Source organism: Urocitellus parryii, chromosome 5, assembly GCF_045843805.1.
Source record: "Urocitellus parryii isolate mUroPar1 chromosome 5, mUroPar1.hap1, whole genome shotgun sequence".
Lineage (NCBI taxonomy): Eukaryota > Metazoa > Chordata > Mammalia > Rodentia > Sciuridae > Urocitellus > Urocitellus parryii.
In genome coordinates this window covers 181,687,075-181,712,704 of record NC_135535.1, presented here as the reverse complement: position 1 = coordinate 181,712,704, position 25,630 = coordinate 181,687,075, and the positions used below count along the sequence as shown (strand labels likewise).

At 46.6% G+C, this 25,630-nt stretch overlaps 2 protein-coding genes across 2 annotated transcripts; both read right to left on the bottom strand.

The window, feature by feature from the left end:
* Positions 1-1,043: 1,043 nt before the first annotated feature.
* On the bottom strand, positions 1,044-25,529 carry Hoga1 (4-hydroxy-2-oxoglutarate aldolase 1). Its single transcript, XM_026394831.2, has 7 exons — positions 24,999-25,529; positions 13,513-13,641; positions 13,214-13,341; positions 12,685-12,819; positions 12,333-12,429; positions 10,426-10,559; positions 1,044-2,255 (listed from the first exon to the last, which is right to left on the bottom strand). The coding sequence occupies exons 1-7, from the start codon at positions 25,213-25,215 to the stop codon at positions 2,106-2,108; spliced, it is 990 nt and encodes a 329-aa protein (XP_026250616.1). The 5' UTR covers positions 25,216-25,529; the 3' UTR covers positions 1,044-2,105.
* On the bottom strand, positions 20,280-24,852 carry C5H10orf62 (chromosome 5 C10orf62 homolog). Its single transcript, XM_026394855.2, has 2 exons — positions 24,808-24,852; positions 20,280-21,453 (listed from the first exon to the last, which is right to left on the bottom strand). The coding sequence occupies exons 1-2, from the start codon at positions 24,850-24,852 to the stop codon at positions 20,398-20,400; spliced, it is 1,101 nt and encodes a 366-aa protein (XP_026250640.2). The 3' UTR covers positions 20,280-20,397.
* Positions 25,530-25,630: the final 101 nt, after the last annotated feature.

The following is a 25,630-nucleotide window of genomic DNA, read 5'->3' as shown; positions in this document are numbered from 1 at the left end:
ATTGCCAGGCCTGCTGGTTGACTTTAATCATGTCACCTCATATCTGGGTTTCCCTGTCTCTGCAACACTAGAGTGACAGAACTTCCCCCACCATGTTATGTGGGAGGCCGACAAAGCATGTGACCAGCATTTGCTTTCCCTCCTGGTGACTGTCGGTCACCCCGTGATCTAGTTGCTTAAGGAACTGAAGCCCCAATCTTAACGCAATGTGTCTTCATGCATGGGCGTAACTTCCTACATCCCCAGGGATTGAGCTACGCTCACCTGATCCTTTGTGATATTACCCCTTGCCCTGTTTGGGATAGAATGTTCCATGGAAACACCCTTTGTATGTCCCCTCTCTTACTCTTTCCTTGGGTGAGGCCTACTAGATGTCAGTGAACCTGCTGACAGCAGACATCATGAAGCTAGACTCAGCCCCTTGAAACCTGACCCCTTGCCTCATTTGAATGGCTTCTCCTCAATAAAAGGGGTCAGCTTTCTCTCTTTCTGCAGACCCCTAAGGTCAGAGGAGTCGTCACAGCACCCTCAAAGAAAAAGGTATTTCTGTCTCTTGTGTGGTTATTTGGTGCAGCCCAGTCCCCTGGAGTGACCCCTGAGTGTTTAAGTCACCGGGAACAAGACAGTGTTACCCCTTTACATACCTGCTGTTACTCAGTCTTGGGAGGAAGGTATGATTATTATCCTGTATTACAGATGCTCAGGGAAGGTAGGCGGCTTCCACAAGGTCCCACGGACACTAGGAGCAATAAGGACTGGGCACTTAAAGCCAGGCATATTGAAGCAATAGAGGTCCCTCCACCAGCCTTCCTCCCTAGCCCTTACATTTTCCCCTCAACCCTAAACCCAATTCTCTGAGCCCAACTCCTCTAGAAGGTGCCTGTGAGAAACCCAGCAGCCAAAGCTTCAAGCTTGAATGACATCAGATGGCCAGTTTCAGTTGAAGGTTATTGTCAGTAATTTTTAAAAAGTACTTGGTTTTCCATATATAACCACTGAAAAGCGTTAAACATTTTGAAGAAAGCACCCTCTATGATTTTGGTGTTTCTAAATATTTTACTTGCACCCTTTCAACTCTTATAGTCTCCCATTTGAAATCATGAAGAGTTCCTAGGCCACCACAGATCTAATGGCTCTTTGCTCAGTATTGTGAAAGGCAGACAGTTAAGGACTCGAGTTCCTCCAGGAAGGTTCTTTACATCTGACCAGGAAACCTAGTACATAGCCACATTGGTTTCACTTGTTAAAACATTATTATAGTAATAAAGTGATTCTTTTTAATAATAAAAGTAGGGTGTTGGGGATGAGGATGGAGCTCAGTGGTAGCACACTTGCCCTGGGTTTAGTCCCCGGTACTGCCCCCCCCCCTGAAAAAAGTATGATGCCTATAGACAAGAGGATAGCCCTGTCTCAGAGCAAGTCCCTCTCCCTAGTGTTTCAGAACTGGGCTGGTCAGAATGTTTTCTAGAATGAACGCAGACCCCTGTTTGTCCACCAGGTGTCATTGTTTACCAATCTGATAAGCCACTGGGCACTCAGTGATGGAAATCAAAGCTAGAGAGAAGAATATGAAATGAATGAAAATAGATTTAGGAAAGGGCTTTGTGGCTAGAATGCAGCTTGGGAGCCTTTCAAAGACCAGCGACACCTTCCTGTTCAGGTTTTCTAACCTGGTACTTCCTCTGGAAGGAATCAGAACTTGGGTGCTTAGGCATAGCCCTGACTTCCAGCCATATTGTGCTAGACTCAGGTTCGTAGACTCCAATTTAAGTAGTTGTCCATACTGTCCAGTTGCCCCCCTGCCCTTCCCATGGGCTCCCTAGTTTATGAGACTTGGGACAGAGGAAAACATCCACAGTAAAAAGACCAAGACTGCTCCTTCCTAGTCTGAAAGTCTCTAGAGACTCAGCATCTAAGATACGAATGTGAGAGTCACAGACTCTGAGAAAAGCAGATTGCATGGAGGTGCCTAGTACAAGCCACCTGGAGGAGAAAGTGGAAGAGGAGCCTCTCCCCACCCCCCCCCATGCTTGCTGCTCCTCTTAAGGCTATGGGACCAGGCAGGAGACTGAGATGACGCAGGCCTCAGCGTACTCCGCTTGCCCTCAGAGCCAGCCATTGCTGCTGAAATCCAGGCGCAGAGCCTCCTCCTCCGCAGGGCTCAGCTCCTGCAAGGGGGCGCGACAAGGTCCTCCATAGTAGCCAAACCAGTCCATGGTTTTCTTCAGCCCCGGGATTCCAAAGCGCCGGGTCACCTGAGAAGCAGGGTCTGTTAGAAGAGACTGTGGAATGCCGTGCAAACACCTACCCAGTACCCAGAGACCTGTCACTTTCAGACAGCTGGGGTTCCCACTCTCCTTCCCCTGTAAAGAAACTACCAAATGTGTGGCACCCAGGATACATTGGGAATCCAGATTTAGAGACCAGAAAGCAGGTCTGTAATGGAAAAGTGCAAAAACTTTGGATTGAGCAAGGAAAATGCCTCTTTTGGTTTTAGGAGAAAAAAAATCCATCCCAATATGAAGGAGAGTGGCATCTAGCCTTTAAGCTGGGATGGGAGAAGGCAGTAAAGACTAGGCACTAGTGCAACACCAGTCTGCATCCCAGTTCCCAGAGCCTGATCTGGTCACATCAGGCCTGGGAATTAGGAGGAAACTTCAGGCATAACCAGACCCTTACCCCTGGCATCAGGGTCCCCATCCACCCATAGCTCCTCCAGGGCCCTGTTTAAATGCTTTCACAGGAAAAAACAATCCATCATTGTTCAAAGAAGTTTTGTTGTAAAACTCTATGTTATTTTCTTATCTGAGCAAATTCTCTTGTCCAAAAAATGAAGGGGCTAGACAACATGATCTCTAAAGGCTTATCTGTTATAGTAGGGGACCTAACACTTTTGTCCTAATTTAAAATGATGCATGACATTTTACAGAATAAATGAAGCATCAAGTTTCTTTGCTTTTGATATAGCAACATGTTACTTCATATGATCAAAAGTGTTAGATGAGGCCGGGTGCAAGGGTGCATGCCTGAAATCCCAGCAACTCAGGAGGCTGAGGCAGGAGAATCACAAGTTCAAGGCCAACCTCAGCAAATTATTGAGGCCCTAAGAAACTTGGTGAGACCTGGTCTCAAAAAAAAAAAAAAAAAGTTGTAAATAGGGCTGGGGATGTAGCTCAGTAGTAAAGTGCCCCTGGTTTCAACTCCTAGTAAAATAAAATAATAAAATAAAAATTAAAGGAGCTGAGTACGAGTGTGTGACTAGTGGTATTGTGGCCCTGGGTTCAATCCATAGTATAAGAAGGAAGGAAAGAAGGATGGAAGGAAGAAATAGCTTTTATTTGGAGGGAAGGCAACATCTTAGAAGTATGGGCTCTAATGAAGGGTAAGAATAGTGAGGTTGTTTGGAGTAGAAGTAACTATTTACCACTAGAGGCCAGTAGGCTTTAGCAAGCCCAGGCTTTTTCTTGGGATGGGTAGTAAGTCACTCTCCTGCAAGGCCTAGTCCTACCCATGATGTTCTAACAGTCTGGTCTTTTTCCCAAAACTTCTCTAGTTGGAAAAAAAACTAGGGGAAGAGATGAAACTAAGTGGTACCTGGGAAAAATTCTGTTTCTACCATGTTTTTCTGGAATGCTGGCATACCCTCTTTAGGCCCAGAAAAGGGCCAGCTGTTTGGTGCTAAAGACCACAGAAAGTCCTAAATATAGCCATGGGCAGGAGGAGGGCTGGGGGTGGGGAGGTAGAGGAAGAACATTGCATTCGATCAGGGCAGGGCAATAGAGTGACATCAGGCTGCTCTTGGGGTGTCTGAGCCTACAGCCCAGGCAGTGGCTAGGTGTTCCAGGCATTCCTGAGTGTGTGCCCAGAGCTGGCACAGGAGAGCACACAGCATGAGGATAAAGCAAGATGGGGTAAGTGGACTGCATGCAGAGAGTTGGGTTGGCAGCTGGATCTCCTATCTTCCCAAGGGGGAACCCGAGCTGCTTGTCTGTAAAACAAGTCGATAACTACACCTACCCATAGAGATGTCACAAGGACCAGATGAGAAAATCACCACTAATATTAGATCAGTCCCCAGAGTCCCAGGAAGCATCACCTCCTTTTTCTGTCCTAGGGAATGCAGGTTCTGGAACCTTCTCTTTCATAGAGAGTTGGGAGTGGGAAAAGCTGAGGCCCCACCCCAGTGGAGTGTCCATTATGTTCAGGGCAGCCTGTGCCCCATGGGCTTAGCTGAAAGGCACTCATTTCTGTGGTTTTAGAACGGCTGATCCCAGGGAAGCTTCCCATACAGGAAGACTCATGCTTTCCTCCTCAGGTGTCCCTTCTCTAAAGCTGAGTTAATCTGCCCTTTTGAGGTAAGGATACAAGCTGAGGAAGGTCTGGAACCTGCCCTCCATTTTACCAAACAAAGCACCATTGAAAGTGCCTGTAACACACAGCCTAGGACTACTGTGTGCCTTCCATGCCGAACTTAAGGAAAAGCAGAAAAACAAAACAAAACCAAACAAACAAAAAACAAAACTCAATAATCAAGATTAAGATATTGTGATCTAATTTTTTTTTTTTTTTTTTTGGTGGTGGCACTGGAGATCGAACCCTCAAACCCAGGACCTTGAACATGCTAGAAATGTGCTTCATTACAGAGCTACACAATTTATTTTTCCTGGCACTGGGGATTGAACCCAGAGGCACTTAGCTACTGAGCCACATCCCAACTCTTTTTTTCTTTTTTTGAGTCACAGTCTCACTAAGTTGCTGAGGCTGGACTTGAACTTGCCATCACCCCACCTCAGCCTCAGGAGACACTGGGATTACAGGTGTGCATCTCCATGCCTGGCCCAACACAATATTTTTTAAAAAATCAAAACCAAGCCAGGAGCAGTGGTGCACACCAGTAATCCCAGTGATTCAAGAGACTGAGGCAGGAGGATCTCAAGTTTGAGGCCTCCGCCAGGCACAGTGTCACATGCCTGTAAATCCCAGCAGCTCTGGAGGCTGAGGTGTGAGTTCAAAGCCTGCTTCAGCAAAAAGCAACTCAGTGAGACCCTGTCTCTAAATAAAATACAAAATAGGGATGAGGATGCAGCTCAGTGGTCAAGTGCTGATGAGTTCAATTCCTGGTACCATAAAAATAAAAAGAAGAAGAAGAAGTCTGGGGCTTCTGCAACTTATCAGGACCCTTTCTCAAAAGAAAAAATAAAAAGGGCTGTAGGTGTAACTTAATGGTAAAGCACCCATGGGTTCAATCCCCAGTAACAGGAAAAAAAAAAAAAAAAAAAAAAAAACACCTCAATGCAAAAATCCATCATGAAAAGTTTCAGCACGAATTCAAATAGAGCCCTACCCTATTTTAGCATGAGACAAAAGTAAACATGCGAACTCCTATGTACATATTTTTTTGTTTGTTTGTTTTTAATACCCCCCCATAGAAGTAGATGGGGGGGGGGAGTTTTAGTGAGTTTTCTTTCAATAAACCAGGAAAGTAAAATTATAATAAATTGTGTTTTGGTATATATGAAATAATTAAACCTAAAATAATGCTGTGAGTTTTTATATACCCACTTTGCAATATATTTTTTCAACTACTTGAATGTTCTGGTGGCCAGAGGGAACCCCTTTTTTAGGAAAAAAAAAAAGAATTTCCACTTCCTGGAAGATGAAGTAAATGTACTTGTCCCTGTTATTTTGATAAGTACAACTAAAAACTCTGGACATTATATAAAAATACACATGAGACTCTGAAGGGTTGAGAGAAGGAAGACCAACCAGGGACCTCAGCCCCAGGCAGAGCACAGTGGTGAGTCTGAGGGCCCACGCTTGGAACTGAAGGCAGCAACCATGAAACGCCATTGGACATGGACAACAGAAGTCCCAACAAAGCCAGTGGTCTCCAGCCAAAAGACCAGGAAAGGGGCAGTCCAGCAAAATGGAAAACTTGCAAGAAACTACTACTCTCTATTCTAGCCAAACATCGCAGAGTACACTGTGGCCTCACCCCAACCAGGCCAGCAAAGCCTGAACTTCCAGTCCGATATCACTCCCAGGTGGAAGGTGTCAAAGAGGTCTAGTGGAGGAGAGTCAGGACTTTGACCACTGCCACCATAAGCAGACCACCCAGTGCTTCCCCTCTCCCACTCCTTCCCCTCGCCCACCAGACACACAGGTGAGGGCATGTGAGGGCAGAAAAGAGACTCTTCACCCTTCAAGCCAAATCTGTAGAAGCCTAGTGCACAACTGAGCTACATCCCCAACCAAAGAGGTATAATTTTTTTTTTTAACTCCCAAAGAAGAAATCCACAAGTGTCTATGGTTTCAACTAGAGAATTCTACAAATTAAAGAATATAGTACCAATTCTATACAGCCTCTTTCAGAAAACAGAGAAGGGGGGAACACTTCCCAATTCATTTTAGCAAACTATTTTTACCCTGATACCAAAACCAGACTAAGGCTAAACAAAAAAGGAAAAAGGAAATTGCAGACCAACGACCAATATTCCTCATGAATACAGACACAAGAATCCTTAACAAAATATTAGAAAGTGAAATTCAATAATGTATCAAAAGAATTAAACACCATGACTAATGAGGTGCATTCCAAGGAAGCAAATCTGTGCCAAACGTTTGAAAATTACTTTATATAATCCACCATGTTAACAAGCTAAAGAAAAAGCAGTCACATGATCCTGTCAATCAGTGCAGAAAATCATTTGACAAAATTTCAACACCCATTCATGATTTTATAAAAGTCTTAGAAAACTTACAATAGATGGGAGCTTCCTCAACTTGATAAAAAGGAGCTATAAAAACCTAGAGCTGAAAAAAAAATAATAATTTTTTAAAAACCCTAGAGTTGACATTTAACTTAATGGTGAAAGACTGAATGTTTTCTTTCCCTTAAGATCAGGAACAAGAAAGGAATGTCTGCTCTCACCACTCAGTCCCCACTCTGCAGGAAGTCCTGGTCAATGCAATAAGGCAAGAAAAGAAATACAAGGCATACAGAAGGGAAGGGAAGTCACTAACCATCCTTATTTGTAAATGATCTGAGTGTCTATGTAAGAAATCTATAAAGCAAAATCTCCTAGAACTAGGAGTTCAGCAAATTCACAGGACATAAGATAGAACTGCAAAAATTATATTTCTAAAAGCTAGTATTAACCACTTGGGTAGTGAAATTAAAAGTACAATTCCATTTTAGCTGGGCACAATGGCATACACCTGTAATCCCAGCAAATTGGGAGGATAAGGCCGGAAGATTGCAAATTCAAGGCCAGCCTCAGCAATTTAGATTTTAAGCAACAGAGATCCTGTCTCAACATAAAAAATAAAAAGGGCTAGGGATGTAGTTCAGTAGGGAAGTACCCCTGTGTTCAATCCCTAGTACCAAAGCAAATAAAAAATTAAAAATAAAATACATTTTTGATCACTCAAAAATATGAACTACTTAAGTATACATTTCTCAAAATATGCACAGGACTTTTTTCTGAAAACTACAAAATATTGAAGAAATAAATCAAAGAAGATCTGAATAAATAGAGCCTCACACCGTGCTCAGGGATTAGAAGATGACATAGTGAAGGTATCAATCATCCCTAGATTGTTATTCAGGTTGAACAAAATTGCTATCAAAATCTCAACAAGATTCTTTTGTAGATATAGACAAAATTCCATTTATATGGAAAGACAAAGGATAGACTAGCTAAAACAATTTTGGGGGGGAGGGACAAAGTGGGAGGCATTAGTCTATTATAAGATTTATTTTAAGACTTGTGTGGCTACAACAATCAAGTCTGAGTGGTATTGTGGAGGGATAGACCGATAGATCAATGGAAAGAATAAAGAGCCCAGAAATAGACCCATACAAATATGCCCCATTGATTTTCCACAAAGGTGCAAAAGCAATTCAATTCAATGGAGGAAAGACAGCTTTTCCAACAAATGGTGGGGAGCAAATAGATATCCATAGGCCAAAAAAGAAAAGGAAAGGAAAGGAAACTTGACCCAAGACTCACATTTTAATCAAAAATGAACTCAAAAATGGGTCATAAACTTGAAAACGTAAAACCATAAAACTTTTAGGAAAAATTATAGGAGAAAAACTTCACATTCTAGTTCAAAGCAAAGAATTCTTAGATTTGACAACAAAAGCATGATTCATAAAAGACAGCACTGATAAATCTAAAACTTTTGCTTGGCAAAAAAAAAATACTATAAGGAGAATGAAAAGACAAGCTACAGACTGGGGAAAAAAATGTTTACAAATCACATCTCCAACAAAGGACTACTATCTAAAAAATACAAGGAACTTGCAAAACTCAACAGTGAAAAGCCCAAACAATCCAATTAGAAAACAGGCAAAGGGAGGCACATCATCCCAAGGACTCCAGAGGCTGAGGCAGGAATTTAAAAGTTTGAGGCTAGCTTGGGCAATTTAGCAAGACTCTGTCTCAAAATCAAAAGGGCTGGAGGTGCAGCTCAGCGGTACAGTGCTTGCTTACGTGTGGAAGACCCTGGATTCAAACCCCAGTATCACCAGAGAGAGGGGAAAAGTATTTGAGTGAAGAGGTTATGATATAAATACATGAAAAGATGTTCCATGTCATTAGCTACCAGGGAAGTGCAAATTTAGACCATAAGGTGTTACTACACCCCTATCAGAATGACTAAAGTAAAAAATGGCCATAATACCAAATGCTGGTAAGGATGCAGAGACTCTGGATCTTACAGACCTTCACAGGAGGGCAAATGTAAAAGGATATAGCCACTCTGGAAAATAGTTTGGCTGTTTCTTAAAAAACTAAACATGCAACCATCATCTATGGCCCATTAATTGCATTGTTGTGTGTTTATCCTAGAAAAATAATAAAAATTTATGGTCACACAAAAACCTGTACACATATGTTCATGGCAGTTTTTGTTTGTTCGTTTATTTGAGACAGGGTCTGACTGTGATGCCCTTGTTGGCTTCAGAATCTTTTTTTCGGGCGGGGGGGTGCTGGGAGACAGGTATTGGTGATTGAACCCAGGGGTACCTAACCACTGAGCTACATCCCCAGCCTTTTTTATTTTTTATTTTGAGACAGGGTTGCACTAAATTGTTTAGGGCCTCTCTAAATTGCTGAGGCTGGCTTTGAACTTGTGATCCTCCTGCCTCAGCCTCCCAAACTGCTGGGATTACAGGAATGCACCACCACACCCAGATGGCCTCAAAATCTTGGCTCTCTTCTTTCAATCTCCAGAGTAGCTAGGATTACAAGTACGTACCACTGTGACCAGCTCTCATGGCAGTTTTTAATAGCCAAAGATTGGAAACAGCTCAACCCCCCTTCAAAGGGTAAATTGTTACACAGGCTGAGGTACAGACATACCATAGAATACTACTCAGAATTACTATTGATATAGGCAACAACCTGGGTGAATCTCCCAAGAAATAATGCTGAGTGAAAAAAGTCAATCCCCCAAAGTTATATACTATGTTTCCATATAGTAGAGTCTTGAATGCTACCAAATAGTATATTCCAGAACTGACAAAATTATAAAAATGGTGAACATTATTTGAGTCACCAGGAGTTAAGGAAGGAGTGGGAACGGGGCTGAGTAGGCATGGTTGTAAGAGGGTAGCAGGAGGGATCCTTGTGGTGATGGTATCAACTTGAAGTTGACTGTATCAACTTCAAATATAGTATATCTTATCCAATATTGTAAAATTATTCTATAGATTTGTAAGATGTTACCATTGGAGGAAAGTTGGATCTCTCTGTATTATTTCTTAAAACTGTATTGTCTCAAGATTAAAAGTTTAATTTAAAATATATATATAAAGCATATATAGAGAGAGGCACACACTTTTCTGTTTGCCTCAAACTTCAAAATGGCTTTGATCTTGACAATCAGTCCATCTTACATTCTTCTCCTTGACTCACCCAACACAGAATTGGGGCACACAGTCTGATTGCAGAATAGATTATTGAAGACAGAACTCTCCTGGGAAATCAGGGTTCTGAACATCATCAGCCTTCCAACTTCTCTTTTCAACTCCTAATCATTCAGATTTTTAAGATCTGGTCCCTGAAAAACTGGCCTAAAGACTCACGGACCACTCTCTAAGGCAGTGTATCTCTTAATATGGTCCCAGGATTGCTTGAGTTGTAATACACAGGACACTTGTTTTAATTCATATCCAAGGAATTAGGACTTTTGTGTAAACCTCCAGAGGAATTCTAATGCGTATATAAGCAACAGGGCTCAACTTTGTCTGCAGCCAAGATTTTCTGGGGAGGCACAAGAAGTTCCCACACTTTCTAAATAAAAAGTCTTTCTGAAAGGGCAGGGATGGGGCAGGGGTGGAGGGAATGCTAGCCTGGACTCCCTCTTCAATGAGAATACAGAGCCCCTCCCCTGCTGCCCCTGTCTGGGAGAGCTCACCGCAGCGTTGGGTTCAATGAGACGGTGCTGCAGCTTCTGGGCAGCTTCCCATTGCCCTGTGAGGCAGAGTCGCTCCAGCTGGCACACCTGGGCCCCCAGGACATTGGCCAGTGCACACACGCCCCCCACAGCTCCTGCCCAGAGCAAGATAAAGAACATCAGCCACAGCCACTTCCCACAGAGAATCCCAACCTCTTCATTCTGGGGTCATAGGATCTAGATTTCTGTGCTCCTGTTGGCCTCGTCAAAGGCATGTTCTGCGAGTGCAGAGTACATATTTCCAGAGAGAAAGGCTGCCTGTATATTCAAAATGGAAGCCCGCAGGCCAAGAGCTGCTCAGCTGTCTGAGGAGCAGGGAATAGCTCAAGGACAGTTTCTCCCTTGCATCCAGCTACCATCTCCCAGAGCCAGGTCACCCTGGCCGCATGACACCTCCAGAATTCCTCCAACGGCCCCTGATTCACCAGGCCTGGGAGGACTGGAGTGGTTGGACACCGGTGCTCTTCTGAAATCTCCTTCCCCCTGTAAATTCAAACTGGGGTGGAGGAGTGGAAAGACCTCTGGGCACAGGGTTAGGAGACCACATATTTCCTCCCGCTGGCTGCAATGATCTTGGACAAGTCACAGAATCTCTCTTATCCTCTGTTCTTATCTAAGCAAGGAAAATGGGTTGGCTGTGATCCCCGAAAGCTCTGCCACATCTGCAGCCTCTGAGCATGATTCTGAGTCTAGTTAGAAATGATACTAAGCACAGTGCCCTCAAAAGGAAAGAGTAGAGACAATTTGGAATGAGCGAATACAGCTGCCATTTATAGAATACCTACTATGTACCAGGCACTCTAGCCAATGGAAGGGGGATGCTTTCATTTCCTTTTACTTTATAGAGTAGAAACTCATGCCCAGAGCAGTTGAGTGCCTTTCCCTTATTGATTCATAAATGGCAAAGTTGAGATTTTAGCTCAGATAATCCCACCTCCAGAGCTTGTGCTCTTTCCCATTCACCCCACTCTCAGGAAGGAGGAGGAAGTGGGTTCCCCCTTCTTCCCTGCACTGCAGATTGGGGGTGTGCCAGGACCTAGACAGCAAGCCAAAGTCTGCAGAGATCAGAGGGAACAGGACCCAGTGTTGCCCCTTGCAGTACTGGAAAAGTTGCTCAAAGCTGAATCCATGGGCCTTTTGCTGAAGGGAAAAGAAGCTGCCATCATACCCCCCTTCCTTTCGTGGCCCAGGCCCCACTTGAACCAAAGAACTTTAATCCAAAACAGACAAGAGTAGTTTGTCTAAGTGACATCCCTAGTATCCTTGACGGGGACAGAATCTGCTCAGGCAGCCAGGCACAGTGGCATATGCCTGCAATCCCAGCGGTTTGAGAGGCTGAACCACGAGGATCAAAGTCAGCCTCAGCAATGGCAAGGCACTAAGCCACTCAGCGAGACCCTCTCTCTAAATAAAATACGAAAAATAGGGCTGGGGATGTGGCTCCATGGTTGAGTGCATGAGTTCAATCCCTATACAAAAAATAATAATAATAATAATAATCTGCTCAAGCAGCTGAAGATCCCTGACCCAACCCTGCAGGTCTGACAGTTCACTCTGGCCTGGGATTAAGCAGGGAGTAAAGTGGACTTCTGTCCTAGAGGGGAAGCCTCAAGATCTCTGCCTTCATAGAACCATTTGCAGGATGAGGTAAAAGGAGCTAAAGTTGTCATCTAAGCATGGGGACTTTGTACAAACTTCGGGCCAGGGATTGCACATAGCCCCCCCTCCACCCAACAAAGTCACTCTCAAGCATTCAGGTTCAAACAAGCAAGCAGGGTGGCCAAGTTTCTGACAAACCACCCAGTCTTACTCCCAGTTTTCCTGCTTAATTGGTCACCCATGACAGTTTAGAGCAGCGGGTGGCCTACCCAAGGCATAGCTGGCCATCAGGAAGCCCGCCGATCCGGCCAACACCTGGAAATCCTGCTTGCTGGTCTTGTGAACGATCAGCCCAATCCTGGTCACCTGCAATAGCAAACCTGGTGTGAGAGCTGAGCCCAGGACCTCAACCTCCCACCTAGATGAGCTGGGCAAATGTTGCAGAATGACAGTTCAGTTCTCAGAGAGATGCCTTTGAGTACAGACAATGCCCCAGAAAGCACATGCAACAGAGAAGCCCAACAGGAGCCCAGATCTCAGAGCTTCCCCGAAGGTGGTGGCTGAAATGCCAGGGTCCAGACAAAGAGGAGGGTGCCCAGCCGGGGAGACGCTGCCACTCACGTCACCACCACTGTCCTTCATGCCCACAATATTCGGGTGCTGGGAAAGCTTGACCACTGCATCCACAGGCAGGTCCAGCCCCGTGTTGGCTGGGACACTGTACAGCACCACAGGGATTGGCGAGAGGTCAGCAACCTGAGGGGTACAGAGAAAAATGGGGAGAGGGCAGCCAGCCCAGGCCCTTGGAATTGGAGTTTTTCCTGCACAGGTCCTGGCTGGGGTGACTGCATGGCTACCTGGACAGGCCTACCCCCTCACACTAAGCCACCTGTGCTGCAAGCCCCAACTGTAAGCAGCAATGACAGCAACGATCTGTCTCCATCCTCAACAACCCACGAGGTAGATGTCTTTATTCCTCCCATTTCAGAGAGGAGGAAATAATGACAGAGAGTGGTTAGCTAGTCACCCAGTGTCACACAACTTGAACATGGTGGCATTCCACCCATGTCCCATAGCTGCCATTCACATGAAGAGGAGCCTCTGCCTCAGCCAGCCTCCTTTTGGTCTCAAGCCTCTGACTGGTGCCCACCTTGGTGTAGTGGTGAATGAGGGCAGCGCTGTTCATGCGGCCACGGAAGTAGCAAGGGGTCACCACCATAGCAGCATCCGCCCCGACCTGCGCCATGCTGACAGTCATCTCCACTGTGGCTTGAGTGGCTGCAGGAGGGAGGAGGAAGGAGGCCTGGGTCAACACGCTGGGCCAAGCAAAGGGGGCCTCGGCATGGCCCAGAAGAGGCAGAACAAGAAGACAGAAACTGACCCCAGAGCCAAGGAGCCTGAACCCCACAGCCCAGCCACCCGGGGGGTCCCAGGGTATTCTGGCCTCACACTCGCAGCCGGAGCCGGCTAGCAGGAGCTTGTCCTTGGGTATGACCTGGCGCACGCGGCTCACCACCTCCAGGCGCTCTCTGCTGGTCAGGAAGGGGAACTCGCCAGTGGAGCCCTGGACCACAAAGCCTGCAACAGAGGGCCCCATCACAGTGACTGACGCCTTCCTGTCCTCTTAGACCCATCAGGACACGTGTTCAACACTAGCAGGCTCTACCTCCCCAACACCATAGCTCTTCACACCTTTGCTTCTGGTCCTTGTCCTGACACCAGCAGGACGTTCACCAGGTGCATGGTGGCATTCCCATTCCCATCAGTTTTCTTGGTTTTAGTGAAAAGTTTTAGAGAATAGTCAGTAATAGAGGCTACACCCACGTATCCAGCACCCACAGCAACTCTCCCATGATCCCCTTCCTCTTCCTTGTCTCTCTGTCCCAACTCAGGTGTTTATTGTCCTCATTCATACCTTTATATACTGGCAGCATACATATGGACCCAAGAACAAGATAATATGGTATTTTGGGTTTTTTTGGGGGGAGGTACTAGGGTTGAACTCGGGGGCACATGACCACTGAGCCACGTCCCCAGCCCTATTTTGTATTTATTTAGAGACAGGGTTTCACAGAGTTGCTTAGCACCTTGCTTTTGCTGAGGCTGGCTTTGAACTCTAGATCCTCCTGCCTCAGCCTCCCATGCCACTGGGAATATAGGTGTGAGTCACCACACCTGGCAATAATATGGTTTTTGCAATTTAAACAATGTAGAAATAGAACCAAGCTTATATGACCATCTGCAGTTTGCTGCTTTCATTTACCATTATGTTTTCAGCTTTGTCCACAGCAGCACCCATGGCTGTGATTCATCCATTTTAATTGCTGTAGAGGGTTCACTTGTATGGGCAAACCACAGTTTGTTTTTCCTTCTCTTGTTGAGGCCTGGGTCAACAGTGACTGACAAAAAGAGTCTTCCCACTCCTGGGTTCCTCAGGACACCCCAGCAGCCTCAGGAGCTGTCCCTACAAGTGTTCATCCATGGCAATTCTTGGTATGGTCAGACTGATTTTGGCCAACTTGGGGGATGAAAAGTGATATCTCATTGTTTTGAGATATTTCATTTGCATTTTCCTGTCTTATCAACCAATTATCCGAAATTTTTCTAATACGCACCAGGTATGGGTGTAAGGTGTCAACATTATATTTCTATAAGAGACCAGCTAAATTGATGCCCTTTAGCTAAACTGGAAAGGGATAGTAGTAGAATTATTTCCTCCCAAGTTTCCCCATGTAACTTTTCTTTTCCTCCTTTATTTCTCCTCCACTCTATTCCATTTCAAAAAACAAACCACTCAGGTAGTTACAAACACAGCACATGATCCAATAGGATTATTCATAAATAGAACGAAAATTGGAAGAATGAAAAGAAAGCTGAGATCAGCACTGACATCCAAAATCCCTGCCATACATTTGTGAGAGATGAGCCGTAAATGGGAGACGGAGCTTCCCGACAGTCAAAGCTAAAAGGGAAACATGGTCAGCTAACAGATATGTAGAACCCAAAACTTAAAAGCAGCTGCTCTGGAGAAACACAGAGTTTCCTGGCACTGAGACCAAGAGAAATTGTTCCTGTGAGTCATCCTCAAGGGGACACAGTGTGATGTAGACTCAACTTTGTTCCACAAAACTTTTTTCGTGCTGTTCACTACACTATTAGACTCTATTGCGTGGGTTGGCAGAACAGCCCTCACTCAAAAGTGAGCTTTTTAAATTTTAGTTTGAGTCTTTGCCTTGGTAGCGTCACAAGGAACATTTCGAGGCAAATAGCTTTTAGCTTCTGTTGAATTGCCTCCTGAGGACTCCATTGCTTTGTGTCCTGCTGGAAGCCAAAGAGAAGAGCCTCCTTGAATCTTGCTATATAAGGCCCGGTACTGTCCCTGTGGGTTGGACCCCTGTGCAAAAGCTGCTGGCCCTGGATGTGGGCTCCGATCTGGCTATGTTAGGACCAGCACCCTTGACTAAGGATCTAGATAGAGATCAAGCTCTTACCACTTCCCTTATAGGAATGCCAAAACCATCTGTCACCCTGGGCTAGAGCAGGCTTGTGCTATGGTCTATGCTCTAGCCACAGTCACTTCTGTCATCTTTCGTTTTGTGATCAACTCCAAAGGCCCCTGGGCCCCCTGTGGACATGGCTTCAATGCAGGACAGTGGGGTCTGGCACCCCAGGAAGCAGTAGCAGGCCCGTTGCTCACGGTTCTCAGGTGGCCCTCTCTCCTGTCTCTGGAAGAGAGCATCCCAGGAACCCTTGACAGTGTGGTTCAGTGGGAGGGATCTGTTTAGCGAGCCAGTCTATGGCACCTCTATTTCCTTTTCTATGAAATGACAACTCATTTCAATTCTAACTTATCAGGCTGTTTGAGAGGCTCAGACAGGAAAATGTATCAGAAAACACTTTGAAACAGGTGACTCCCCGGTCCTCCTGGCTGGATGTCGACTGCAGGCCTGGTGTGCCTGGTAGAGAGGGGCCAGACAGGAAAAGGCCAGCATCCCCACGGATCAGGGAGTGAGGAAAGTGGGTGACAGAGAAGCTGGGAGGCAGGAAAGTAGAGTGGTCAGGGGTGTAGGCTCTGAAGTCAGACAAGCAGACCAATTCTCAGTGTGGCCCACTCATAGCTATGAGATTTGCAGAAAATGACTCAACCAAACCTCAGTTTTCTGGACTGAAAAGTGGGGACAATATTAGTCCTTTGCTCAGAGAGTCATTTTGATGGAATAAAATGCTATTTGTAAAGTACTTAGAATAGAACCTGCTCCATTAGTGTTAGCTGACTTCATATGGAATCAGGGGAAAGTGTGTTAGCCATAAGGAGGTGGCTGGTGCTGAAGGGAAGAGTTAAAGGTCCCTTTAACTCCCCACTGCCATCAGCTATAAGGTGAGCCCCTCTCAGTTTGGAAGCTACTCCCCTTCTGCTCCCATGATAATGCTGGCTGCTCTGGAGAGCTAGGGTGGCCTGAGAAGGGTACTGGGTGTTGAAGCTGGGAACACACAAGCAACATGGTAATCTATTGTGTCCAAAAGGGAATCACGATCTTTCTCACATAAAGAGTACCTCCTGGGCACTGTTAAGCCCTCTAGGTTTAACATCTTCCTCCTCCAGGAAGTCTCCCTGGGACCCCTCCAATTTGACCGCTCTCCTCTGCACCTCCACTAGCTGTGCCTCATACTTCCCTGTTGCTTACACCTGTGTGCAGAGGTCCTCAGAACCCTTCAATATCCCATCCCACCCCCACATGCAGGACTAGGCAAAATTGCTCAATTTGGTCTCTCCTATAAAATGAGAACTTAGACCAGATGGTCTCCAAAGTCCTCCCTGGCTCTAAATTTCATAGTCACTTCTCTGGCTTCTTCCCCTGCCCTTTGCCTATATCTTAATGTTCCCCTTACATCAAAACTGACTTCCAGTAGCCAGAGGTAGTGGCACATGCTTGTAATTCCAGTGACTAGGGAGGCTTATGGCAGGAGGATCACAAGTTTGAGGTCAGCCTTGGCAATTTAGTGAGACCCTGACTCTAAAGATAAAAAGGACTGGGTATGTACCCTAGTAGTAAAGCGCCCCTGGGTTCAATCCCCAGAACCAAAACAATAATGAAAACCTAACCAACAGGGCTCATTGGTGCAGTGCTGGCCTTCATGCAGGCCTTGGGTTGCAGCTCTGCACTGCAAAAAGCCCAAACACACAGGTCGAGGGTTCCCAGTGCACTGCCCCTCCCCTGCCCCTGCCCATTTGCTCACGCCCTTCCCTTCTGCATGGACCCCAGTGAAAGCCTCTCCAGTGCTGCAGAGCCACCAAGCCTTTGCTCCCTCCCCTCCACTCTATGCTCCACAGCATTTTGCTCTTGCCTAGCCCTTGGTTTGTCTGGATTCATCAAGGTCAAGGACATTGCCTCACTCATTCTGGTCTCCTCCATCACAGCAGCACAGTGCCTTGACGAGGAGGTGTATTGATAATTTGTGTTTTAAAAAAAAAAAATTGTTCCAGACCTAGCCTGGGGGCAAAACTTTATTGCATGATATAATTCATAATCTCTCTCAGGTAAGAAACATCATTCCTGATAAAATGCTTAAGCAATTTCCCAATGAACTTCGGTGGAATTTAGCTTTAATCTGGGAAACCAGCCACCCTCCCAACTGACTGAGGCCAGAGTCTGGTGACTGTCAACTGCTCTTTGTATCTTAGAGTGGTCTGATTGTCTCTTTTCTAGTAAGACTGTCCCCACCATGAGTATGTATTCATTGGTGCCTAGAAGATGTTTTATTTGTAACACAACTATAACAAAACTTTTTTGACATGTCCTCAAATTGTCTGAACTGTTTTTAGATCTACAGAAGAGTTGCAAAATATTATGGGGAATTTCTTAGCATTCCTCACTCAGCCTCTACCAATAACATCACCCACCTATGGCACAAGAACCAGGACCCAGACAATTATTGTGGGCATACCCATCTTTAACTGATGACTTTTAATTTTGCCAATTTGAAGCTTTTTTTTAAAGTTAAGATTCCAAAATCTTAATCTGAAATTTCATATAATAAACTTTGTAAAAATATTTTTTAGTTGTAGATGAACACAATATCTTTATTTTTATTTATTTATTTTTTTTATGTGGTGCTGAGGATTGAACCCAGGGCCTCATGCATGCAAGGCAAGTGCTGTACCACTGAGCTACAACCCTAGCCCATAAGTAGTTTTTAATAAGGAATTTGATATCTCACCAATACATGTATGCATCTTTTTCCCAGAACTGGGAATTGTATACAGGGGTGCTCTATCATTAAGATTTTTTTTTTTTTTGAGACAGGTTCTTAGTATAGTAGCTCTTAAAATTGGGATCTTCCTGTCTCAGCCTCCCAAATCACTGGGATTACAGGAGTGAGCCATGGTGCCCCATCTCTGTGTGAGCCCTTAAAATTGGGATCTTCCTGTCTCAGCCTCCCAAATCACTGGGATTACAGGAGTAATCCATCTCTGTATGTGCATTTTATTTCATACTGAGGATTGAACTCAGAGTGCTTTACCACTGAGCTACATCCCCTGCATCCCCCTTTTTTGAGACAGTTGCTGAGGACCTCACTAAATTGTTGAGTTTGGCCTTGAATTTGTGATCCTCCTTCCTCAGCCTCCCGAGTTATTGGGATTACAGGTGTGCATCACTGTGCTCAGCTGTGTGAATGCATTTAAATAATCACTTTGAGATGTCAAACCTCATCACTCTGTTGCCTTTTGTTTATGTAGCAGCCTCTAACATTTGCTAGTGTGACTGACCTCATTTTTTCCAACTAAAATTTTTCTCATGAAATATTTTAAATATATCAACCAAAATGTATATTGTCACTTATTGGTAATGTTCAAAAAAATTCAAATAGTCTCAACTGTGCTCTATAAAATCTGTTGACAACATTTAGGGTATTTGTGGATTTATCCATCCTTTTGCAGGAATTCTGAGCCCCTGAAGGATGAGGCCCACAGACTGGGAACCCCTGGTAAATCCATAACAGACCCAAATGGTAAGAAATTTCTATGTCAGAGCTGTATGGAGTGAGTGCCTTGTAGTTGACGCCTCTCAAGATCCGCTGGGGAGGTGGTTGCCTTCCCTTCCACTGCCTGGTTGTGGGTGGGAGAATTCACCCCAGGAAGAGGAGGCAGAAAGAGTCCCGGGCTTTCCGGTGGGCAGAGGAACTGTCAGGACATGTGCCAAAGAGGTCAGGAATAAGCATGAGAGGCACAGTCTTGTTGGTTGATGGGAAGAGCACTGCGAAGCAACGTGGGCAGGGATTAAGGGTCACCATGGGCTGGAGTCTCAGGAAAAGCTGGGATCTAATCCAGCAACATGTCTTACACGTCATCTCAGGCAAGTTCTGTCTCTGAATTCCAGATGCCTTCTTTGTAAAATGAAAATAACCTAATACCTTCCTCATGGAGCTGTGATTTGACACTTAACCCAGGGCAAGACATATACTTAAAAAAAAAAAAAAACTGAAAAAAAAAATAGGAGGCTGCTAGAGCAGTAGTCATACTGGTAACAACAGCAGTAGCCAGCCCCAGCCCCAGCAGCGGGGACATGAGACTGCCTATAACAGCTCGGTGACTGTGGACTACAGGTCGTGGGGAAGTTCTAACACGGATCCCTATGGGCACCCGGAAACAGGTGGGGCAGGGAGAGAGGGGCTGCAGTGTGGATTCTCCGGACTTGAGATAGCCCCAAGAGCCCAGAGTAAGTCCCACCTGGCTGGCGCACACTCCTCTGAAAGCCCCTTCTTCATCCCCTCTCCCTGATACCTGGCTGTTTCCTCCTTCCCTGGCAGCAGCAGGCTGATGGGTTTGAGGCCCCTGAAGGTATCTCATCCCCCAAAATGGGGAGGCTGCTAATGGAGTCTCAAATCAGGCCTAGTAAACAGGCCCCAGGCCAGGTCACACCTTGCAGGATTGCTGGAGAAGGTGCCCTCTCCCTCCATCCCTGCCCAGACCTCAGGCAGCCACAGAGCCCCTGGACTCAGAGTGAGGGTATACAAGGCTTTATTGGCTCAGTTGCAGGCATTTGGCATCGTGTGGGGCTCTTGGCTGCTCCTGGGATCTGCCTCCTCGGTCTTCTCTCGGTGGGTCTTCAGGGATCTCAGGGTGTGTCGTGCTTTGCCTTCTGCCAGCTCTTCGTCCATCAGAGGCCATCCTCTTTTGCAGATTCCACTCATGATCTCTGTGGGGGGCCTGAGGAAGAAGGGATTTGGCAGCAGCATCTCACCCTGGGCCCAGAGGATTCCCAAAAGGAGGGAAAACAGGCCTGTGTATGTGGGCCAGCCCTGCTGGGGGAAGGGGTACATGGTTAGGTGCCTTCAAGAGTCACAGTTTTGGTGGCTGCGACTGGGCACGCTATGGCTCTGGTGGCTTGGGTGACCTGAAAGGTTCTGCTGGCTTAGGTGACCTGAATGGCTCTGCTGGCTTGAGTGACATGAATGGTTCTGCTGGCTTGTGTGAACTGAATGGCTCTGGTGGCTTGGGTGACCTAGAAGACCTTGGTGACTTGAGAGGACTGGATGGTTCTGGTGGCTTGGATGACCTGGAAGACCTTGATGGCTTGGGTGGCCCAGATGACCCTGGTGGCTCGGGTAAACTAGATGACCATGTTGGCTTTTGTGGCCAGGACGACCCTGGTGGCCATGGTGACTGTGGCCACGGAAAGTGTGTGGGTTGTTGGCACCAGCGATGGTGTCTTCCCTCTGGGCGAGGAAATTCACTTTCAGCTTAATCTCCACCTCCTCAAGGGCCTTCAGTTCCTCTGGGGTGACATCCTTGGCCTCCAGGTGGCCTGAGTGCTGGTAAGCTGTAGCTCGCTGCAGCATAGAGTTAGCCAGGCGCTGCCCCTTCGTATCGATCTCCTTGGTACAAGCAACCACGGCAGCCCATATGGCCTCATCTGTGGATGAGGATTTTCCAGATTCTTTGAGGGTCTCTTTGATCACCGAAGGCCCACACATCTTCTGCTTGCTGGTGAAGGACTCCCTGTGCATAGCTGTGCCCTCCTCTCCTTGCTTGGTGGTAATAGTCTCCATGTGAATAGTGGTGTTGGCCTCTCCACTCCCACTCCCAAAGCATTGGGAGGCATTGTTGTTGACACCGACGCATTTGGTGGAGACCAGCTTCTCGTCAGAAAGGCGGCTAAAATGAGATTTGATCCAGTTGTCATTCGCTTTGCGGCATTCTGGTGACTCATTTCGTGGAGACTGAGTGGATGTCTTCCTTCTCCTTTTTCTCTGAGTCCACAGAATAAGGCCTCCGCCTCCAAGCAAGAGGATAGTTCCCAGCACCACCTTGCATGATGGTTGCTGGATGAACTCCAAGAAGGTCTCCAGGACCCTACTCCCAGCAGCAGAGCTAAGAGCACTGCTGAGCTAAGAGAAACAGTGGGGGAGCCCAGGTGGTATGGCTCATGCTTGAAAGAGCAGGCTCCCCACGGGCGTCTGGCAGGCAGGCCCTGCTGCACCCTCCCTAGGATGCCTCCTGCCACCTCAGCAATAAACCCCATTGTGAGGAAGGCAGCTGGGGGCGGGGTGGGGGGAGGCCACCACATCCCTCATGTCTAGCCTGGTAGGCATTGTTTAAGGCCTGGGTCCTTTCTCCTGTCCTGGCATCTGTCCTCAACGTCAGTGGAAAGGCAACTTTTCCGATGTAACCCATTCTGCGAGCTACCAGTCCTTATCTTCCAATCTTTGGTTTCTCTCCCTCCCCAGCTGTTGGCCCCCAGAGGGCAGAGGTTGCTTGGTCAGACTGGTCATGGTAGAAAGAACCCCTTGGCTAGGCTGGCATTCATTTTGGCCCACCGAGATTGGTGTCTGCCTCTATGCAGGGCTCATCTCTGCTGCCAGCTTAGCACATTCCATTCCTGATTGCAGCTCCATCCCCACTAATGGCAGAGTCCAGACGGAAAAGGGCCCAGGAAGGGGCTCATTCTGGAATAACGTGAGGTCACAAATGGGGGGAGACAAGCAGTGGACTGAGAAGGCAGAGCAGAGAGGAGACTTCATTGCGTCCCAGATTCTTGGGGCCATTATGGGTGGTGGGATGCCTTTTCCATAATTGCCTGCAAAATCCTGAATAATTCCCATGGCTTGTCAGGTAGAAACAGGACTGGGCCACACTCTATGCCCCACCCAAAGGCATCTAGCACATTTATAAAATGAAGAAATGCCAAAATGGGCTTGTAAAAGTTGTGACATTTTAAACAAACTATTTTCTTTAACAGAGTAATGGTCTTGATATATATAAAAATATTTTATCTTTCACAGGAAACCATGGTCCACTCTACTTATGGAGGGAATAAGATACAATCTTAAAGTTTTATAGGGAACATCATCTCCCCAGTTTTGCTAGAGTAGCTCTGTGGTTGTTCACTAACTTTAATTGGAAACAACAATTCAAAGTCCATCTTCAAAGTTGTTTACTGTGAGCTCAGGGTCAAATGGCTCTTCTGAACAACCCCTCCCTCCAGTCTCTGGTTATAACATTTATTTCAAAAGAAAACTCTGTATTCATATTTTCAGTACAAATTAGCAATGCTAAAAAAAAAAAAAAAGAGTTACATAGTTTCCAATAGGACCTTCCAGAAGAATCTCTAACTAATGTTCATGACACATCCAGGCCAAGTTCCCACCTTCTCTCTCTTTCTTTTTAAATCTTTTTTTTTTTAATTGTAGATGAACACAATACCTTCATTTACTTATTTTTATGGGGTGCTAAGGGTCAAACCCAGTGCCTCACACTTGCTTGGCAAGCGCTCAACCACTGAGCCATAGCCCCAGCTCCTCCCACCTTCTCTTTAGAGGGCTTTGTTGAAGACGCCTTACAGTGTGACAAGTGATGGCTGCCTGTTCTGCCCCTTTCATATTGAACTGCAAAGTCTATTCCAGAACAGGGCAAGGGAAACTAAGGCTTACATGGTCTTGTCCTGGGAGCAGTGACAAGACACTTCAGCTTTGTGTTCCCTGTTCCAGTGCTCCATGGTAGAAGAATATGTTGAACCCTGTGACCAAGAACCTGAAGGCTCAGCTCCCAGTTCTAAAATGAGGAAACTGGACTAGAGAAATTAAGTGATTTCTCAAGTCTCTGTAATGGCCAGAGCATGAGTCCCTCCCAGGGCTTCTACCTCCAGACCCTGGACTCCCTCTCCCTCAGGCTCTGTCTCCCTGGAAAGGGGCTGAGGGGCATCCAACAGGAGCAGAAGCCTGTATGCCATATTCACTGAAGCCAGGGCACCCATTCCTGCTGTGAGAATGGGTGGGTCGATGGAAGGGAGGGTCCAGAGGAGAGCTGTAGGGTTCTCATAGTCTGTGGGTTCTCTGGGTGGCAGGCAGACACCAGATGTAAAATCCACCCTCCCAGCCTTGAACCTTGAAGCTGAAGCACAGTCATCTGTTAGAGGCTGAGGAACTTCCTGCTTTGCTTCAAGGGAATCAGACACAGCCCAACTTGCAGTTCTCTGTGAATAAGCCCCAGCATATATTTACCTAGAGTTGGTATCCCTGCTCAATGTGGGCATCCACAAAGCACTTGTTGTCCCCTGGGGAAGGGTCACATCACCTCTGCCCTTAGCAATGAATGGAGTCTCAGTTGGGCCACTGGACACCGTCACAAAGCAACTTTGCCAATCACACTGCTATTTTAATAATCATCATCATAGAAATCAATGCATTCTCATGTCTAGCACCCTACAGTTTACAACATGCTTTCACTTGTATTCTCTCAGATTTTTCTCCCAACCATGCCATGATATGTGTATTATCACTCGCCTGTATCAGATGCAGAAACAGAGATTTAGAGAGATTATCCCATAGTAAGTCAATGGCAAAGCTGTGATTGGAAACCAGAGTCCTTGGTCTTAACTGTTACTCTGTACTCCTTTTCTATTGATACCGGGGATTAAACCCAAGGCTGCTCTACAACTGAGCCACATCCCCAGCCCTTTTTATTTTTTAATATATTTTTTAGTTGTTGATGGACATTTATTTATATACTTGTTTATATGTGGCGCTGAGATTCGAACCCAGTGCCTCACACATGCTAGGCAAGTGCTCTACCACTGAGCCACAACCCCAGTCCCCCTTTTTCTTTTTTGAGACAGGGTCTCACTAAGTGGCCCAGCAGGCCTTGAACTTGTGATCCTCCTGCCTCAGGCTCTCTAGTTGTGGGCATTCTAGGGATGTGCAGTTATGCCTGATTGGTGCCACACCATTCCCAAAGCTGGTGCCCACCAGATGCCACTTGTTGAGAAAGTCTGGTCTAGTGACTTAGAAGGGGTGATGGGGTGAGTAGAAAGAAATGGAGCATGGGCCGCGCAGTTAGAGACAATTCAAATCCCAGCCCAGCTATATCAGCTGAGTGATCTTGGGCAGTGACCATGTCTCTGAGCCCCAGCTTCCCATGTATGACACAGTGCTACTGAGAGTACTGTCCAGGGATTGCCCTGGGAGATGGATGGGCAGCTGGGCAGGGCAGCCAGGTTTTGCTATTTTGTTCTACTTCCACTTATGCCACTGTAGCTGTGTGGCATGTTGAATGTCACAAATATGATCTGATCCTTGATCTCAGAGAAGAGGAGACCAATGTAAAGGGGGAGATGAGTCAGAGGAAATAGCACAGTGAGCACTAACTCTTGCCAAGGGAGGCTTTGCCCAGAAGAGAATGTGCAAACAGGCTTTGAGGAGAAGGAGACGCGCCTCCTGGCTGGGCTGCCACATGATCTTCCTTACATCAGCACATGGGGCCCAGTTGACAAGGACGTTCTCACCTGTCATCCAGTGTAATCCCCACAAGAGCCCTGGGAGCTACCAAGGAACTTCAGTCCTTTTCGGTGCCTCTGTACAGAGGCAGGCGAGGTTCAGAACCCACCTACACCCCTGGTCTCTGGCTCCCCACCCCCACAGTGGACAGGCCTGCTTACCTCGGAAGGGGATGGTGCCCATTTTGTACAGGTTCTCCTCCAGCTTCCCATAGTCCACCTCTGCGGTGGCAGTGAAGGGGGTCGTCACAGGGGGATAGATGCCTGCAATGTCCACCTTCCTCCCATCCCCTGAGGCCCAGCCCTTCACATTCCTGGATAGGCCCCTGCTCAGCCCCTGTTTCACAGAGGCCCAGACCCGGGGGCCCAGCATCTCCATAGGAGGCCTGGGGCCCAGCTGTGCTACAGCCCTGAGCAAGGCTGAGTTTAGACTCCTTTCTACCTGCTATTAATGATTAATGGGTCTAGTTAAAAATTTGTGGCCTCTCCTGCCTTGTGGGCACTGGACAGTCTGAGGGTCTTGCCCTACCTAGGGTAAAGGGCAATACCCTCAGGTTTCAGAGAGCCTTTTATCTCTGCTGGGGAGCAGCTGGAGAAATGTCACAGTGCCCCTCTGACTGCCCTGGGTCCCACTAAAGGGCGTCTCTAGCCCATCCTCCTCCATAATTCCCAGCCCTGAAGCCTGGAGGGAGCGCTGCCAGTTTCCAGGCAGTTTCGAGGCTAGTGGAGCTGATTGGCTGAGCTGGCCAGGCCCTGCCCTGGGGGAGGGAGGTGCCACACACCAAGTGAGAAGC

Excerpts from the sequence above, each read along its gene's own strand:
- C5H10orf62 (XM_026394855.2), bottom strand. The coding sequence starts at position 24,852 with ATGACAGGTGAGAACGTCCTTGTCAACTGGGCCCCATGTGCTGAT. Across the intron at positions 21,454-24,807 it reads ACTGGGCCCCATGTGCTGAT|CTCAGCAGTGCTCTTAGCTC; the intron begins GTAAGGAAGATC and ends TGTTTCTCTTAG.
- Hoga1 (XM_026394831.2), bottom strand. The coding sequence starts at position 25,215 with ATGGAGATGCTGGGCCCCCGGGTCTGGGCCTCTGTGAAACAGGGGCTG. Across the intron at positions 13,642-24,998 it reads GGGCACCATCCCCTTCCGAG|GCTTTGTGGTCCAGGGCTCC; the intron begins GTAAGCAGGCCT and ends CCTCTGTTGCAG. Across the intron at positions 10,560-12,332 it reads GATGGCCAGCTATGCCTTGG|GAGCTGTGGGGGGCGTGTGT; the intron begins GTAGGCCACCCG and ends TGCTCTGGGCAG.